Source organism: Zalophus californianus, chromosome 9, assembly GCF_009762305.2.
Source record: "Zalophus californianus isolate mZalCal1 chromosome 9, mZalCal1.pri.v2, whole genome shotgun sequence".
Taxonomy (NCBI): Eukaryota; Metazoa; Chordata; class Mammalia; order Carnivora; family Otariidae; genus Zalophus; species Zalophus californianus.
In genome coordinates this window covers 44764483-44783074 of record NC_045603.1, presented here as the reverse complement: position 1 = coordinate 44783074, position 18592 = coordinate 44764483, and the positions used below count along the sequence as shown (strand labels likewise).

The 18592-nt window shown below is 38.0% G+C and overlaps 1 protein-coding gene across 2 annotated transcripts in view; it reads left to right on the top strand.

Annotated features, from left to right (window-relative positions):
* Nucleotides 1-18592, top strand: part of TRHDE (thyrotropin releasing hormone degrading enzyme) — a 364978-nt gene that overhangs the window by 10483 nt on the left and 335903 nt on the right. For both annotated transcript variants that reach the window (XM_027595212.2, XM_027595211.2), the window contains exon 2: nucleotides 3181-3454. In XM_027595212.2, coding sequence (XP_027451013.1) covers nucleotides 3181-3454 — 274 coding nt within the window. The remainder of the gene's footprint in view (nucleotides 1-3180; nucleotides 3455-18592) is intronic.

Below are 18592 nucleotides of genomic sequence, written 5' to 3'. Positions count from 1 at the left end.
TATTATTTAAAAAATTTTTTAAATTTATTATGTTATGTTAATCACCATACATTACATCATTAGTTTTGGATGTAGTGTTCCATGATTCATTGTTTGTATATAACACCCAGTGCTCCATTCAATACGTGCCCTCTTTAATACCCATCACCAGGCTAACCCATCCCCCACCCCCTCCCCTCTAGAACCCTCAGTTTGTTTCTCAGAGTCCATAGAAAAAAGGTTATATCTTAAAAAAAAAAATCCTACCATGTACCTAATATAGTGGAAAGCTCATACACAGCAGACAACGTCTGTCAGTGGCGGAACTGGAGTTCTCAGATACTTGAAAGTTAAAAAGAAGTCAATCAGAGAAAGACATGTATCATATGACCTCACTGATATGAGGAATTCTTAATCTCAGGAAACAAACTGAGTGTTACTGGAGTGGTTGGGGGTGGGGGGGTGGGGTGGCTGGGTGATAGACTTTGGGGAGGGTATCTGCTACGGTGAGCGCTGTGAATTGTGCAAGACTGTTGAATCACAGATCTGTACTTCTGAAACAAATAACGCAACATATTTTAAGAAAAAAGAAAAAGAAGATAACAGGAGAGGAAGAATGAAGGGGAGTAAGTCAGAGGGGGAGAGGAACCATGAGAGATGATGGACTCTGAAAAACAAACTGAGGGTTCTAGAGGGGAGGAGGGTAGGGGGATGGGTTAGCCTGGTGATGGGTATTGAGGAGGGCACATTCTGCATGGAGCACTGGGTGTTATGAACAAACAATGAATCATGGAACACTACATCAAAAACTAATGATGTAATATATGGTGATTAACATAACAATAAAAAATAAAAAAAAAGAACACTTGTTACTCATATATGGAATCCTGTAGGTAACTTTTAAACAGCTCAGGAAAGAAATATCAAGCTCAGTGGACATTTCAATTAATAAGATGGAAAGATGAGATTCAAAAACATTATGGAAGACAAAGGCATGTGAAGAGCAAATTGTAAATGGGTACATTTTAACTAAAAGGTACTGACATTTCATTAAACAAAACGATATTACTATCAATAGAAAATCATAAGGAAAAATATTATCATGTACTGGCATTTTTGGAAAGAACTTTTATTACCAATAGTCGAATTAAAACATTGTTTATAAGTTATGGCTAAAGATTATTTTACCACTCTTAAAATATAACTAATTGTTACTCAGATGCAGAAAATGTGACTTCTAGACCCAGCTTTGTACTAATTGCCAGTGTAACTTTGGACAAATCACTTAATCCTACTGGAATTCCTTTTTCATTTTAGAAATTTATGAGAGCTGGACAGTTTGTTTCTAAGATTGCTTCCAACTTTAATCTTATATTTGTCTGAAGATTTGTAGTTAAAACTTCTTTCCCATATATTATATCATTTTATCATCTCGACAGCTTTGGAAGGAAAGTGTAGAAAGCATTATTATTTTCCTTTTACTAATGAAAAAATAGGCTCAAGCTGTTACCCAAGCCTGGTAGGTAGCAACCCAGTACTGTTTCTAAGATAACTCCCCAAAATTCTATTTCTGAGAGTATGTATACAGTTAATCTTTTAAAATGTCTTATTCTTACCTATTTCAAAATTAACTTTCAAAAAAGTAGACTCTCAAGGATAAATGTAAGCGTCATAATGTTAAAAAGGTATAAACATTTACATCTGATGGTTTGAGCCAGGGATAGCCAATAAGATTCAATGCACATGTCAACTCCTATTGATTGCTAGTAGCTGCCTGAAGTGTTATGCTGAGAATAATTCTGAGGCCAAGTTTGGGCTCAGTGGGAAAGTGTGCCATGTTAGATTAACCAGGAACATTGTGGATGATGGAGAGGGGAGTGGTGGCAGAACTACTTATGGGGGAGAGTCTTTTAAAGAAATGACTTCAGTACTTAGTAATGTTTTATGAAGGGTCTGATATTGACTTGCCTTATATTGAGTTTTGTAACTAGTATTATCAGAAAAGTTTAATTGATTTGTATCATGCATGTTTTCATAAGTAATGGTTTCTTTTTCAAGTTAAAAGAGTGTCCTTAAAGTTAGTTTGAGTATTTCTATTTGTAACCATCACTGTGAAAGAATGTAGAGGTTGCTTCTAGTTAGTTTTAATGAAATGCAACTTTGCAGCTTGATCTGAAAACTTGAGGGCATTAAATATACTTTATATAGATATATACACACATATGCACATCAACATGTTTATTATATAGATATTTATTATACAAATTTGCATGTATTATATTTGGTATATATATTTGGTATTATATTATATATGGTATTAACATATATAATTTGGTGTTATATATGGTATTACCATAATAATACCATAGTTATAGTTTATGTAATAAATATATATTATGAGTTGTAAAAATGAATAGTCTCTGGATTATTCAATATAAACATGTGTTAAACCACTCCAAGAAAGTTAAAGACATTGTGAATCAGGGGCTGCCATTTATTAACTGCCTGATGGTTGCTCTTCATCTTTCACAGTGATACATGCTTTATATCCTCTTTACCCACTAAGCTTTACAGTACTTTTTAAAAGTTAGGCTTGATTATTTCCTTTCAAGCAATGAAAACCTAAACCTTAGGGAAATTTAGTAATCCTCCAAGATGATACGGCTGAGAATGTTGTAAAGCCAGAATTTAGGCCAACTTTTGTCAGGTTTCAAAGTCTGTAACAAAATCAGATCGTGCCTAGCTGAAATTTGAAGGTTCAGATGTTTCCCACTGGTGGTCTATATTCTACATATATCTGAGGACAACTTTTGGATTTTAGTTTCACTGTCTTAACTTGTACACCATTAGAGGAGAAAATGGGGGCATACCAAAAAGGAGAACTGTTACTCTCCAGTATTTGCCAATGGGATGCCAATGAGTTGTTTTTCTGTAAAGTGTAATGTTTTGTCTAATAAACACTGGTCTGGGTTTAGAGAATTTACTTTAAATTGAGATAAAAAATGTCCCTGAATAATTTTTATCATAGGGGAAGTGTATATGAATTATACTTTCATGCTATTCATGCACTTAAGTTTGGTTCAGAAAACAGTACCTTGTGATTTGGCAAAGTATATTATTTTATCAGCAGAAGCATGTAAAATGGTCATAACTTAACTGAAGCCATAAATGTAATTGAGAATGTCATTTTCTTTTTTCCAGATTCCTTGGTGTTACTCAGTTTTCGCCTACACATGCCAGAAAGGCATTTCCTTGTTTTGATGAGCCAATCTACAAGGCTACTTTCAAAATTAGCATCAAGCATCAAGCAACCTATTTATCTTTATCCAATATGCCAGTGGAAACTTCCGTGTTTGAGGAAGATGGATGGGTGACGGATCACTTTTCACAGACCCCTCTCATGTCTACATATTATTTAGCCTGGGCAATCTGCAACTTCACATTCAGAGAAACTACTACCAAGAGTGGGGTTGCAGTAAGTATTTTAAACTTAAATATATTTTTAGATAATGTACACACTGTCTAGTAATCTGATACCTGGATTAACACTGAATCATTTTTATCTTCTTCAGGTCTTATATAGCTAAATTCTTTTGTTAACCCTTGGGGGGTGGGAAATTATCTTCCTGGTTTCTAGAGTCAAAGAGGACTGTCTTTTCCATACCCAGCCTTCTTGTCCCTTTCGCCACCTCCCCCACCCCCACCATATCTGTCCCTCTTCATCTTCTGAGTATTTCTGAAACAACTGTTGTCTGCTTTGGGAAATTGCTTTTTATTTATATGACTGGGAAAGCTGCTTCTTTTTATTGTGAAGTATTTCAAATATCCAGAAAATGTAAAGAATAATATAATAAACTTCACAAGCCTACTAGCCAGCTCTAGAGAATCTAAACGTTTTATCATCTTTGCTCTAGTCTAATTTAGTTTTTGAGAAAGTAAAACATATTGGATAGAGTTGAAGCCCTCTGTGTGCACCTGCCTGATCTCATTGCCTTGCCTCCTCCTTTAGAGATAACTACTGTTCTGAGTTTGATGTTTGCTATTTCTATGCATATTATCACACAATTATCAAGTATGTGTATATATATATTTCTACAATAGATGCCATGCTTTAAAATTTCATATAAGTGGTTTGTATTATAGATATCATTCTGTAAGTTATTTTTATTTCATTTTAATTTTTGGTAAAAATTATGTTTTTGTGGTTTATCTGAATAGAATGGGTTGAGCGAAGATATCAGAATCTGTCATCCTCCTATAGATAAACATTTTAATTTTTCTGATTAACAGCAACGCTCAGTGAACATTTTTGTCCATGAGTTCTGCCAGTGTACTAGAATTTCTGTAGGGTTGTAAAGCTTCTTTTAGCCCGTAACACCCAAGTGTATAGAAATATGTTTTTAGGGGAGCATGACATATGGGAAGCCTAGAGAAGTCATGCTCTGCATTTAATTTATTATAAGAGTCAATTGGACTTTCTGTGATAACTATCATTTGTGACAGCAAGGTTCTTTTTTTTTTTTGCAAGAGTGACAGCAAGGTTCTAAGCATTTTTTGTATGCTATTGTATTGCACTAGTCAGGCTAGGTCAGGCCATGCTGAGTTAACAACTTCCTCCTCATTTCAATGGCTTACACAATACATATGCATCTATTTTAATTTTTATGTTGCCCCTAAAGCAAGGTATTATGATTCTGTTTTTTCCAGATGAATAAAGTAAATTGAGGTTTAAAGACCCAGAATCAAAAAGTAAACAAGTGGTAGAGCTGCAAGACAAACTTTTATTGGTCTGATCCCAAATTTTGGGCTTTCCTGCCATGTGCCCTGGGAACTCTGTTTTGTCTTTTTAGCTGTATGTCTGTAAAAGAATTCAAGTAATGATTCTCCCTATCCGGTGGAAATTGTATTTGAATGCAACAAAAGGAGTTAATAGAAACCTATATTCTTGTTCTGTAGAAAGTTCATAGGTCTATAACAACCTAAATTTTGAAAAATAGGTTTGGATAAATAAATTTTCTCAGTGTTACTTTCAATTTCAATCACTGTGGAGCCTATTTAAAAAGTAAAATCTGCCTCCATAAAAAATTAATGCCATTGTTGAAGAGCTGTGTATAGTGAATTAATCTACATAGTCATTAAAATTAGGTCCTAAATCCTGGCTTTAGAGGGCCAGAAGACATTTTGCTCTTCTGGACTTGTACTCATTTGATATGTTGAGTTCCTCTGATGTTTGTTGATGTCTCCTATGGATACTTGAAGGCTGTACATTTGGACGACACACAGAAAAGGAACACCAAGACATCTCATTTACCTTGACGTCTTCAAAAGTTGATGGCTGGCTTGCTGTGCATCAGCTTGCAGCATAGGGCACACTGGAACTGTTTTTTCTAGTATGTTTTCTTTAAAGCATCTTAAAAGTGTTCTCAGCCCTACACAATTAAGCTTGTTGCTAAGTGACCCATATTTAAAACCAGACACACTCTAATTATTTAAGATGTGACTTTTATTAGAGTTAAGAATCCAAGTAATTAGTAAACATTTTAAAATTCCTGCTTAATAATTTTTATGTAGAAAGATACAACATGCTACCAGAGAACGTCAAAAGGTCAACAGAAATAAAATTTTAGATTGTATAATCTAAAAATGCTAAGGATAATAAAAAGGAAAACAAAATTGCCCCTGGGAGCCCTTATTTATCAACAGTGGAAATACACTTTAAAACCTGGCTCTTTTTTTTTTTTTTTGGTCACCCCTTGGATATCCCATCTATTTTTATTTTCATTGCATTTCATTTGCATTTATTACTGGGGAGGAGGACACGGGAATCACATTTCTGAACTCTTAACAGCTGAAGGGAGTGGAAGTTTAGCTTTAGGATCTTGGGGTGGGACAGTCATGTGAAATCCAGGTGGTCATTTTGGATCAGAAGCTGATGCGGTTTTCTTTGAGATATGAGAGTATAACTAGAGTAGCATCTAAATAATTTACAGCTGAATCGTAACAGTGCCTCAAGTGTGTGTATTTGAAGCATCATCATTTACTTCTCAAGTTTTCTACACTTTGCAAGGCACTATTCTAAGTAATTAGAAAGGTAAAAAACTTTAAGTCCTTCTAGTAGAGTGATTGCATGTGCATCTTTCCAATGGAATCCAAGCTGGTAGACATATTTTGTTTACCCATCCCTAAAAGGCTTAATATTTTTGTAATTAATGGTCAATATTTAGAAATTGAGAGATTAAACATAAAATTATTTATTTCTGGCTTCTCTTGAAAAATGGGAAGATCTTGGGTTCACATTCCCACTTGGCAATAATTGTTCATTCATTTATTCCTTCAGCAAATATTTATTGATTGAGTGTCAGGTATTGTTCTGGGCTCTGGTGATATAGCAGCAAACAAAGCAACAAGGTTTCTATTCTCAGGGAACTTACATTCTAATGAGGAGAGAGTGACAATAAACAAATAAATGTACATCAGGTGGTAATATTTGCTATGAAGAAAATCAGTGTGCTGTAGCTGGATGGTGACTAACCCATTTATATGAAGCATTTGCTTCCTCGTGTAACCTAATTCAGACCACTTTTTTCTTTTGCACCATGTCAACTTCACTGTTGTGTATTACTTGCTTTCTTTCTGTAAGTGTTTGAATTTTCAACCCTTGTCTAGGGACATAATTCAAGAGGGTAGCCAAGGAATATGCATCAGAAAAGCAATGAATTCACTAATTGTGTCTTAGTGATACTGGCATTCACTAATTGTGAAATGAAAGTTGTAGAAAATCAAGACCGTTTAGAAGAGGGAGAAATTGCTAAGGCTGGAGTCTAATGATATGCTTCATGGAGGAGATGGGACTTAATATGACACTGAATGATGGTTTGGTCTTAGAAAAGCAGATGATGTGTACATATAATCCTTGGTGGGAAATGTTACTAAGAAAAGACAAAGAGTTGGGATATCTACAGGATATCTATGGGATATAGTGTATGGTTATTATGATCATAAACATCATCACTTCTGCTGCATTCTAGTGGTTACAAGTAAGTCACTAAGGATGGTTCTCATTTGCTGGAGGAGGGCATATATCCCACCTCTTGATAGGGAGTGTCAGAGAATTTGTGGACATGTTTTCAAATCAGTACATCTTCTCTCGGACCACAAATTATTTACATTCATCTCATGTACAAAATATACTCACCAGTAGGTCTCACTGCATTATAACATCAGACTGAAGTCTGAGATCCAGGATCTCACCATCAAATTTAGGTCTTGGTGTAGATGAGACTATTTGGGTTTTGTTTCTTGAACATGGTTTCTCTTGCTCTGAAGACCTGTTATCTATCTTCTCTCCCCCGATAGACAATGGCGAGATGAGAATATGATTGTTTCAATAGGATTTTCCATTCAAGAATGGAGAAAATGGGAGGACATAGCAGTCACTGGCCCATAGCAGTTCTGAAATCCAACTGGGCACATGTTGGCAATTTTAAAATTATGAGTTAGTGCTGTTCCCTGTGAGTTGTCCTTCCTGGTACTTGGCCCCATCATTTGGCCTCTTAGTTTTGCCTTTTAACACATCTTATCTTTTGTAATTAAAAATTAGTTTGTGTCTGCAATTGAATAGCTTTCTCAGCTTGCTTCCTGTCAATAAAAAATTAGGGGTCCAAAGGCTTATTTATTTATTATTTTGTATTGACTCTGTTGCTTTAAGTCAAAACAGGTATAATTTTTTCTAAAAGATCTTATTTATTAATTTAAGAGTGAGCAAGTGAGAGAGAGAGAGAGCACGATTGGGGTGAGAGGCAGAAGGAGAAGCAGACTCCCCACTGATCAGGGAACCTGACTTGGGACTTGATCCTGGGACCCCAGAATCATGACCTGAGCCAAAGGCAGACACTTAACTGACTGAGATGCTAACCCAGGAGCACCCAGGTATAATTATTTTTTTAAAAAACTTGACCTTTTTGTGTATCAAGTTATATCCATTCCATTAGACAAAACTAAACCATGGGTCTCTTTAATATGAGCCTTTGTCTACTGTGAGGCTTTGTAAAGTAATGCTCATAACACTCTTAGATGCTCTGTTGCTTAACAGAGAAGGTTTATAAGGCACCACCTTAATGTCTTTAGAAAACCTCTTGTCTGTTTGAAAAGGTTTGAAGGGCATCATTTTAAAAGTGTCTGAAGTCTTAACAGTTCCTGAAGTTGAGTCCTTGGCTTCATCTTTAGAACATCTTTTCCTGATAGTGACCTATATTTTTCCTCCCTGAGTCCAGTTTCTTACTTTGAGAATCTCTTACCTTCTGGAGAGGCTGAGAAGGAGAAGAATTTAATTTCAAGCTCAGTAAGTCCTATTCCAAATTTTGCTTGGCAACTGGACAGTTTGTTCTTAAATTCATCTCTCCTGTTTTGGATTTTTTATGGCCAGAGAGAAGGTGTTGGTGTCACTTTCCGTATTCTACTTGAAAGTCTTCTGAGCTAAGGAAGTACAGTTTAATATTTATATTTCTTATTTTCCATAACATTACAGGCAGCAGGGTTGCCAGACTTGTTTCTACTATGTGACAGAGGACCCCTTTCCTTCAGCTTCCAATACCTTGTACCTTAACATCCTTCATGCTGTCAGCAACAGCTTCCTTAAAGCCCATAAAGCTTCTGATACAGGATCCCCTCAAGGATTATTTACTGTCACCCACAGTTCAGTCCCAAAACCAAAGTCTTTTGCTATGGCAGTGCCCTACTCCCAGGTACTAAAATTGGTCCCTGTTGATCTTGCTAAATTAGAAACCACTTTGAAACTTAGCAATAAAGAAATAACCATTTCTTATGGTTGTAGATTCTGTGCATCCTGAGAATGGGCAGTACAGAGCAGGGGAGGACTCTGCTCTACAATGTCTTAGGTGGAAGGGTTACAGCAGGAGTGACTCGACAGCTGGGGGCCAGAATCATCTGGGGGCATCTTCATTAAGTGTCTTTACTTGATGTTGGCTGTTTCTGGCCTCTTAGTTGGGGCTCTTAATGGAGCGTCAGTGGTCTCTCCATGTGGCCTGAGCTACCTTGCAGCATGGTGGCCTAAAGTTGTCAAACTCATTACTGGTGCTTCAGGCCTCCAGAGGTGAGTGTACCAAGGGATTTACACTGCCTGTTCACTTCATTATAAATGGTCACATAGATGGTATTAGTCCCCATCTTTTTTTCTCTCCCTTTCTTTTAGCAAGGAATTGCTAGCTCACCCAGCTTAAGAAGTTAAACAGTATCACTTTTAATGTACTGTATTAGTAACAAACTTAGGTTGACCCAGAGTCTGGCAAAGGGAATGTAGACCCCATCTTTCAATGAGAATAGTGTCAAAGATTTTGCAGACTCATTTGAAACCATCAAAGTTGCTATGTATATTATAGGAGATTATATTAATAAAATCATAAGCACAGTACCTGACACGTTGTTCTCACTCTGATGCTGGCAATTAAATTGATAATATATTCAGAAATCCTAGAAGGGAGTAAGGGTATATAAGTTTGGAGAGGTAGATGGAAACTAGATTGTGAAAGAGCTTGATGCCTGGCTAAGTTTTAAGATTTTGTTCAGTTAACAATAAGAGCCACTGAAAATTTAAAAGCTGGAGTCATGACATGTATAATTTTTATAATCTGCCTGAGAAAAGCATGGAAAATATGTGGGGATGAGGAGAGTGGGGTTAGGGGCCCATTTACCGAAGAAACTCTGGACTAAAGTAGTTATAGTATAAATGGATAAGGTAGTATAGATATAAAAGGCATTTTATTTTATTATATTTTTTTATTTTTAAAGATTTTACTTATTTGTCAGAGAGAGAGAGAGAGAGAGAGAGAAAGCACAAGCAGGGGGAGTGGCAGGCAGAGGGAAAACCAGGCTCCTTGCTGAGCAAGGAACCCCATGTGGGACTTGATTCCAGGACCCCGGGATCATGACCTGAGCCAAAAAGCAGACACTTAACTGACTGAGCCACCCAGGCGTCCCTATAAAAGGTATTTTAAAGGAAGAATTGGTAGGACTTGGTGAGGGACAAAGATAGTAATAAGTAAACATTGGGGAAGCAAAAGAGCAAGGAGTCAAGAACGTGATATAATAGAATGTTTCTGTCCTCCAGATTCACTATGCATTCTGAATTGACTATCACAACCAATGAGGGTTTTCATTTTTGTTGGCCAGTCTCTTGGATGCACAGTCTAATACTGCCCAAGTGAAAGGAAAATTTATTGGGAAGGTATTAGGATATCTCAAGGCATCCCAGGTCAGAGACAGACCTGGGGCATGGAGTCCTGTGAGAAACTTGGGAATCCTATGGCAAGTCTTCATCAGCACTTCTGCTTTGCTTACTCACTGTGGACAGACTTCTGTTCTTTGATTCACATGGTGTAATATTGTCACCGAAAGTTCCCAAGTTTTGCATATTGCTATGGAAGACCCAAGAGGGAAAGTGAAATTTACAAACTCCCAAACTTATAGGGACTGTTATTGATTGCCCCTGTTTGGGTCACGTGATCATCTCTGGTCGCGGTGTCTAGACAGTACACTTGTGGAGTCATATCATAGGAACATGGCATCTTCTGCTTCACCTCATGGATGGGAGGGTATGTTGCAAAGAAGATGAGTTTCTAAAGAAGGCATGCTGGGAAAAATCTACTACAAGTACCACAAATGTATTTTTTAGTTTTATTGTGTGGACTGACTACAACAGGAGGGACATATAAAATTTATAGTAGTGATAAATATTACAAATACTCACACCCAGGAAAATACACATACACATACATGTGATACACATTTCTGATGCTAGAGTTCTAGTGATGATATTATATATACACACTTAAAACATGGGATCATTCCATGTAGTTTCCTACTGAAAATAATAGGTCTCATTTTAACAAGAGAAGTGCAAGTGTAGGTTAATATGATCTAAGCACATGTTCCAGTTTGAAAAAAATTCATGTTAATAGTAGGAGATCTTTTGTCATTAAACATTCTGTTTAGATTGCTTTACAAATATAATAAGTGTCCATCGAGAAAGAAAAATAGTAACAAAAGAGTTAGATTACAGTCCATTTAGGAATATAAATATAAGCTTCCTGATGACCCCAATAAGAGACAGTCCTCCACCTCTCTACTCCTAGACCGTTTTGTAAACTCATCTCTTATAGTCATTATCTCACTGTTCATAGCCCTTTCTTGCTTGGGCTCTTTGCCCCTCTTAGACTGTGAATTCTTTGGACGCAGGTGCCATATCTTACTCATCTTTGTAAGATTCAGCACCTAGAAAATGATAGGTACTCAGTGGAAGTCCATTGAACATCTAAATGAGTGAATTCCCTTCAGAGAAGTCACAAGGCCAGGGGTTTTCCAAAACCTTTTGGTTAATATATGACATGAAAATTTGTGAAAAATAAGTTTAACTTATATTGAAATATAAATAGCAAATGTTACAATACAGATATCATTTGTTTTTAGATACTCTGTAGGGACATGTAGGTGAAAAGTGTTGTTAAAGAGAGTTGAGTACCGAGGGGCAAAATTTTATTGCCAAACAGGGAACTGAATTCAGCACAGAGTCTAAGCTCTGGAGGATTTAGTATAGGGGAGGAGAAATGGGGTGGCTCTTAAATACTGAAGGACCAGGGATTGTCTCTGTCCTCTATCAGGAAAGCAAAGTTTCTGAGTGTTGTTGATTGATAGCTGGGCTTGCCAGTGAGGTGGACCTAGGCTGGCTGTCCCATGGGTGCCTGACTTGGGATTATAGCTCCCAGCTCACCTCTGCTGCATGAGAGTTATGCTTGAGCCAGGTTTGGGTCATCCAGTTGGGTCTGCAGTCTGTCAGCAAGTTATGTGGCCAGATCATGAGTTTATTGGAGGCATGGAGTGTGAGAACTTAAAAAGAAAAATAATTTAATTGATGAACCTCCTTAAATTTCGTTAGTGTGGTAGGAACAGAGCTGATAAGTTTTGCTAAGAAGTGAGTGTAGAGTGAAGAAATGCATGCAGTGATTGTAGACTGTTTTTTAATAGTGCTAGTTATGGAAGGGATAAGAAAATACATCTATGCAGAGCCTCCTGCAGGTGATTTTTAGATAAAAGAGAGCTGAATCTATCGGAAGAGAACCAAAAAGTTCCCAGACAGTAGCCAATGGCTACTTGGTGTTTAATGGCTTGTCTCTGTAGGGGAAATGACCAAAACTGTTTTGTACCTTTCTATTTAAAGAACCCGGAAACAGGGATAGAGAAAACAGATGTGGGGAGATTCAGCCTGGGACACCGATGAGGCACACCTGGCCAGTAGTCAAGAGGGTAACAGTAAAATAGTGATCATGAAAGCATTATTGAAATCATAGGCCGTGGTGTCCAGAGAGGCAATAAGGCAAGAAAATCCAGTGAGAGTGATATTCATGGAAAATGGGTCGGAACAGTTGAAGAATAGAAGTTATTATGAAAATAAAAAGTAGGAGTGGAATGATAAAGGGAGTAAGGTGGAAAGATGGTCTGGGATAGAGAGGGGGGTTTCAGATTTCAGGAGGGATTGAAGGAGTTTTAAGCCTGTTATGGCAAAGTTGGATGGATGAAGAGGATTGAAGATACAATCGTAGAAGGAACAGAGAACTGTGGGGCCATTTTGGAACAAACATCAGAAACACCAAGGGGGATTCCTTGAGAATGTGCAAGAAAACTATACCAGGCTTCAAATTTTTGAAGTGTGAGTAACACCTAGAAGCCTAGATGTGGAAAAGGATTGGTGAAAGCCATGAGCTCCAAAAAAGTTTTTTTTATGGAATTGGAGGAATAGTGGTGTAAAATCACCATTGAGGAGCTAGGAAAGTGCTCATGTCTCTCTCTCGCTCTGAGAGTGGATGAGAATAGATTTAAATAAAGATAAGACTGTGGGCTGAAGCGGTGGGTGTCTGGGGTTTGTGTAAAGAATAAGAGCTGTTGATAATAAGGATTACTTTCATAGAGGGTGGAATGGTAGACTGGAGGGACATGTTAACAGAAGAGGGAGTGAACTGAGTAGGCAGAATTTAGTTAATGGAGGAGCTTACAGAACTCTCTTGCCCCAAAGTTTCCATTGGGATGTTGGTGTAATGGAGTCTGCCTCAGCAAATATCCGTCCCCTGATGGCTGGCCTGGGCTGATGGTGAATTCAGTGATGGATGATAATGGGTTTTGTTATACAATCCACAATTTATCAACTGTCCTGAGGTTTAAGAGTCTACATATTGGAGAGGCTAATAGAAGCTATAGGAAAAGCTTGAAGAAAAAAAACAAACTGACGAAACAGAATAATTTAGTCAGTGTAGAGTATTCACAGTTGTAGTATGTTTATTCTTGATAATGTGTGTGATGGATTGCGTGGTACATAGTGAGGTCCACGTCTCTCTTTGGTAGAGGGGAGGGTGATTCAGCTGTGATTGTCCTTTCCCCAGACTTCCTGCTAGGGTTTTCGTAGCAGAGGCCACCACCAATTCAGTTGTCTTTCGGATACAGTGCCCACATATCTAAGTAGTAGCATATAACCTGATAACATAAAAGAATTTTTTTTTCTTTGCTACTTTCCCTCTAATTTCAGATTCATTACTGTTATTTTTTGATCTTCCCTATTCTTTTTCCTTCTAGTTCTTTAGGACTTCTCTTTTTTTATTTTTTTACAAAGAGGGATTCATTTTTTAAAAAATATTTATTTATTTGAGAGGGAGAGTAAGCATGCATGAGTGGGGGGGGTTGCAGGGGGAAAGAGAGAGTGGAGAGAGCATCTCAAGTGGACTCCCCACCGAGTGTCGAGCCTGATGCGAGGGGCTCCATTCCACAACCATGACATCATGACCTGAGCCAAAATCAAGAGGAAGAGGCTTAACCGGCTGAGCCACCTAGGTGCCTCTAGGACTTGTACTTAAAGGACTGTTTTGGCTAACCTTTTATAATCTAAGAGAGGTAGATAGAATACTGAGAAACAAACTGAGGGTTCTAGGGGGGAGGGGGGTCGGGGATGGTTAGCCTGGTGATGGGTATCAAAGAGGGCACGTATTGAGTGGAGCACTGGGTGATATGTGCAAACAGTGAATCATGGAACATTACATCCAAAACTAATGCTGTAATGTATGGTGATTAACATAACATAATAAAATAAAAAAAATTAAAAAAACGAATATTGTGTAATGTTGAGGAGAGATGTGGTAAGAGATGAGGTTAGAGATTTATGCAGGGGCCAGATCATGAAGGGATTGGTAAGTCATGTTAAGGAGTTTTGATTTTATCCTTTAAGCAGAGGGAACCATTAAGGGATTTGAGTTTTGGAAGGCTTCAGATCATATCAGGAGCTTTGTGTTGAAGCATGGGGATAACATAAAATGTCTTATCATTGTTGCTAAAAGACTCTCAGTTCCTTTTTCCCATTATTTACCTGACCAGGGTCTGTTTTCCTGTTTGATTAAAGTTGCCGTGCCAGTGTAGATCAACCTTCCTAAGGATCAAGGAGCAGTCAGTAATTGGATGTAGGACAAACAAGCACTATTGCTTAGATTGTGGCTGACAAGAAAAAATAACCAAACTTTTGCATCTAGGCTCAGACATAAAATGTGCTGCCATCTAGAGAAAAATCTCTCGGTAACCATGATCTAAAACAAATGGTGAAACAAAATCATATTCTAAAGGTTGATGTAACTCTGATTCAAATGATTCTTATAGGACTTAAAATCAAATTTTAGAAAGACTAACTAGGGTATTTGGTTGAGATATGTTAATATTTCTGGAGATGGAACTTACAGGAAATAAAGAGAAATATTCTTTCCTAAAGAATCAAAGGAAGGCCTGCAAGGCCTTTGTATTCAGTTGGATATATAAAAGTGAATATTCAGAGTGGAAGAAGGCCTCAGAAGTGCTAATAGTACTGTCTGTCCTTAGCTACTGCCACCTACTTAATGTTTCTTGACTTCCTTTTCAGACCAGATGGCAGAAAGGAAATTCACTGGGTCTGTGAGATGCTGCTTTCTGATTAGGTTTCATTTGGGGAGGAATTGGTGAATGTCTCAAACCAATCATTACCCATATGTACTATTCACATGGCCCTGAAAATGATTTATTTCTTGTTATATTTCTTAAAAATCATAGAAAAGCATTTATTTATCCATTCACAAATATATATTGAGCAACTGTGTTCAATAATGAACCGTTGATACTTGGAAAATTATGGCATACTTAAGATCAAAGAGAGAATAGACTGAGCAGAATTCATAAGAAGTTCACTTAGATATAAGACTTGGAGTGACAAGGAGAGGAAAAATTCTAACCTTTTCTGATTCACCTTAATTGGTAAGCTAAATACCCAATGTCATCTCTGGACTTAGCACTATGTTAAATACTACACATAAACCAATGTGTAAGGTATAGATTTTGTTTCCAAAGGGTTTAGAAGCCAGTTGATGAGACAAGATAAACACGTGACCATACACTGGATGGTACCAGGCACTATTTTATAAAGGAAAGGTAAATTCAGTGGTATGCTAGATGTTGAAGAACAGAGAAAGAAATCAATGAGGGCATAGATAATTATTGAAAAGTATTGGGTCTTGAGCGATGAGTGGATATGGGTAGGTGGAAGGTAAATTAGAGAGCCTTCTTTGTGAGGTGAAGAGAGTGTCCAAGGAAGGAATGACCATGGGGTTTTCTTCAGAGTGAGAAGATTAATATATCAGGTAGTTGGTTGCAAATATCTGAAAACAACTCAGGAAAACTAAAGCAAAAGAGAAAATCAATGGTAGATTCTGGGTAGCTCACAGAAATGGAGAATTAAATAATTAGGTCTTGAGAAGGATAGCTTTGAGGATCTAGATGGCGTACCAATTCAGAATCTTCTCAGGGCACTATCTTCAGATTGTTTTAGCTGTAGTCCTCCAGTTCTCAGGAGAAAGAGCAATTTCTTTTGGCTGAATAGAGTGCCCACTGCTAGGGATGATGCAGATACTGGTATTCCTTCATCAACACACCTCTCAGGGCCGATGGAATCTGGGGAGTGGTAGTTTTTCAAAGGAAAAAACAGTATCACATTAATCAAGAAAGGAGAAAGTATATCCTGTTATCAAAGACAGCAGATAAATAGAGATATACCTTAATGGAGTACTGACTGCTGCTGGGCACTATTCTAAGTATCATTTCATTTAATACATTTGATGCTTTGAGGCAAGAATTATTATTCCCATTTTCTAGATGAAGAAAGTGAGGCACTGGGAGATGGATTACTGAGCTTGCCCATGATGGCTCACAGTGGTAGAGCCAGCATTCAGACCCAGGCAGTTGAGCTCCCAAGCTTGTATTCAACCAGGCTGGATCCCAAGGAAGATGCAAGGTGGCATTGTGGGAAGTGAAGATAAGACAAGATAAACATGCGACCATACACTGGATGGTACCAGGCACTGTTTTATAAAGGAAAGGTAAATTCAGTGGTATGCTAGATGTTGAAGAACAGAGATAGATAGAGTGGGGTCAGAGAGACCAGTTTAGATTGGAAATGGAAAGAAATAAGGACCCCAAAAGGGTAAGGAAATGACACAATAAATATGAAGTTTAAGAACTATTCATCTTTGAAGACATGTGCCAAAAATTTTGGAGGGTGAGGAAGCTTGTAGTTTTGAAAGCGCCCCCCCTCAAAAGGTCATGACTGAGCATGATGGATAATGAAGATTTAGACCTTGTAAAGGCAAATACAGTGACTATCCATATGTGTTTTTCACATGACAGTGAAACTTTTTTTCGGCATAACTCTGTGAGGGGCTCCTGGGTGGCTGTCGGTTAAGCGTCTCCCTTCAGCTCAGGTTATGATCCCAGGGTAGGGCTCCATGCTCAGTGGGGAGTCTGCTTGTCCCTCTGCCCCTCCCTTGCTCATGCTCTCTCCGTCTCTCAGATAAATAAATAAAATCTTTAAAAAATACCCCATAAGTCTATAAAATGCTGTGTTTCAATTACCGAATTAAAATTTTAAAGAATGTTGGTGTAACAAGGAAGAATTACCTTAGCACAGAGTTTAACTGTTCTAGGCAGTTGTGGGTTTCACTGCCTCCATGAAGCCTTGCCCAGCTAGATTCCTCCGCTTTTTGAACTGTAATTGCCCTTCAGTTGTAATTCTCTTTGGATCATTGTCCTAATGAATTCATTTTGTTGTTTTCTGCACATCTTTTTTCACTAGATCGCAAGATCTGTGAGAACTGTTGTCAGTGACAAACACACGCATATGCTATATTATACACATAATCACACACACAGGCACATGCACACACACACACACACATTCTGGGGCAGCTCAGAGAAGTGATGTGTATAACATACACTATATCCTCCATGGTATGTAGCACAATTCCTTGCTCATAGCAGTCACTCAGTAAATATTTGAAGCATGGATGATAGGAGATGCATTTGGAGGAAAAATCAAAAAGCCTTAATAGGTGTCTTGGTTTGGGTGACAGAGGAATAAATAAAAGTGAATCAGAGAACCTCAGAGTTTTAGGTTGCTTGACTGAGAGGATGGCGCATCAGTAGCGTGCCCTGATTTCTGGTGGTTTTTCCCTGCTTTCTTTCCTTACTCTCGTGCCTTCCGTGACTCTTTCCCGTAGAGTTCCGGATTCAGGCTGAGGACTGTCCAGAGTGAGGCATTTCATTCTTTCTTCCCCTCCAACTTAACACTACACACTCCTGTCGTGCTAGTGAAAGAAAATGAAGAAATACAGAGTCCTTTTTTTTAATATGGCAAATTTATTATACATGTCCCTCTGATGAAATGTAAATCTTTTAAATGGCAAATCAGGCTGAAAGTTAGGTTATGTCCACACATGCCTGGAATTAATGCAGAAGTGTGTCTCAGCATTTCAGATGGGGAAAAATAATCATTTGAAACAGGATCACTTTGTCTGAATGGGAGATGGTTCTTATTTTTTTTTTTCTCCAGTAATTTGCTAGACAATGAGAACTTCCATCAGAAGGGCCTTTGTGGAAATCTAAGAGATGCTCCTAGTGGAGGCAATCCTTTTGCCTTCCCTTCCCTTCGGGAGAGGCAATGTGGACAGCAAGTGAGTAGAATAGTCCTGTGTAAAACAGTCATCTGAGAGTGAAGGGATCCTCTCATGTGATGTGTGTTTTCTGGGAGGCCGTAGAGGAGTCAAGTGCAGGCTGGAAAAAGAAGGGTGGTGGAAGGAGCATTGGTATTTGGCTGTCAGGGTTGGATTTTGGATTTCCCCCATTTACTAGGGCAGATTTCTTAACAGGAGCTACAGTCTCTTCTATAGAAGGGGGTTAACAACATAATGCCTTCTAATGCTTCTAATGAGAAGCGTAAAGAAATAATGGACATGCTGGACACATCAGAGTGCTGGACACAGAAGGACGCTCAGTGCATGGCCACCTCTATAGATGAGAGTACGTTTGCGTCTCATTAGTGAGCAGACTGGATGCGGTGTGGGAAGAAAGAGCACAGATGGTTAACATGGGAACCTTTGTGGGAACACCTTAGAAAAGATAGTCTGCAAAGGAGGATTATTTGGAGGGGACCACAAGAAGCCCTGCCATTTCATTTCAACACCCCAGCATAACGGCACCGTGAAAAGTG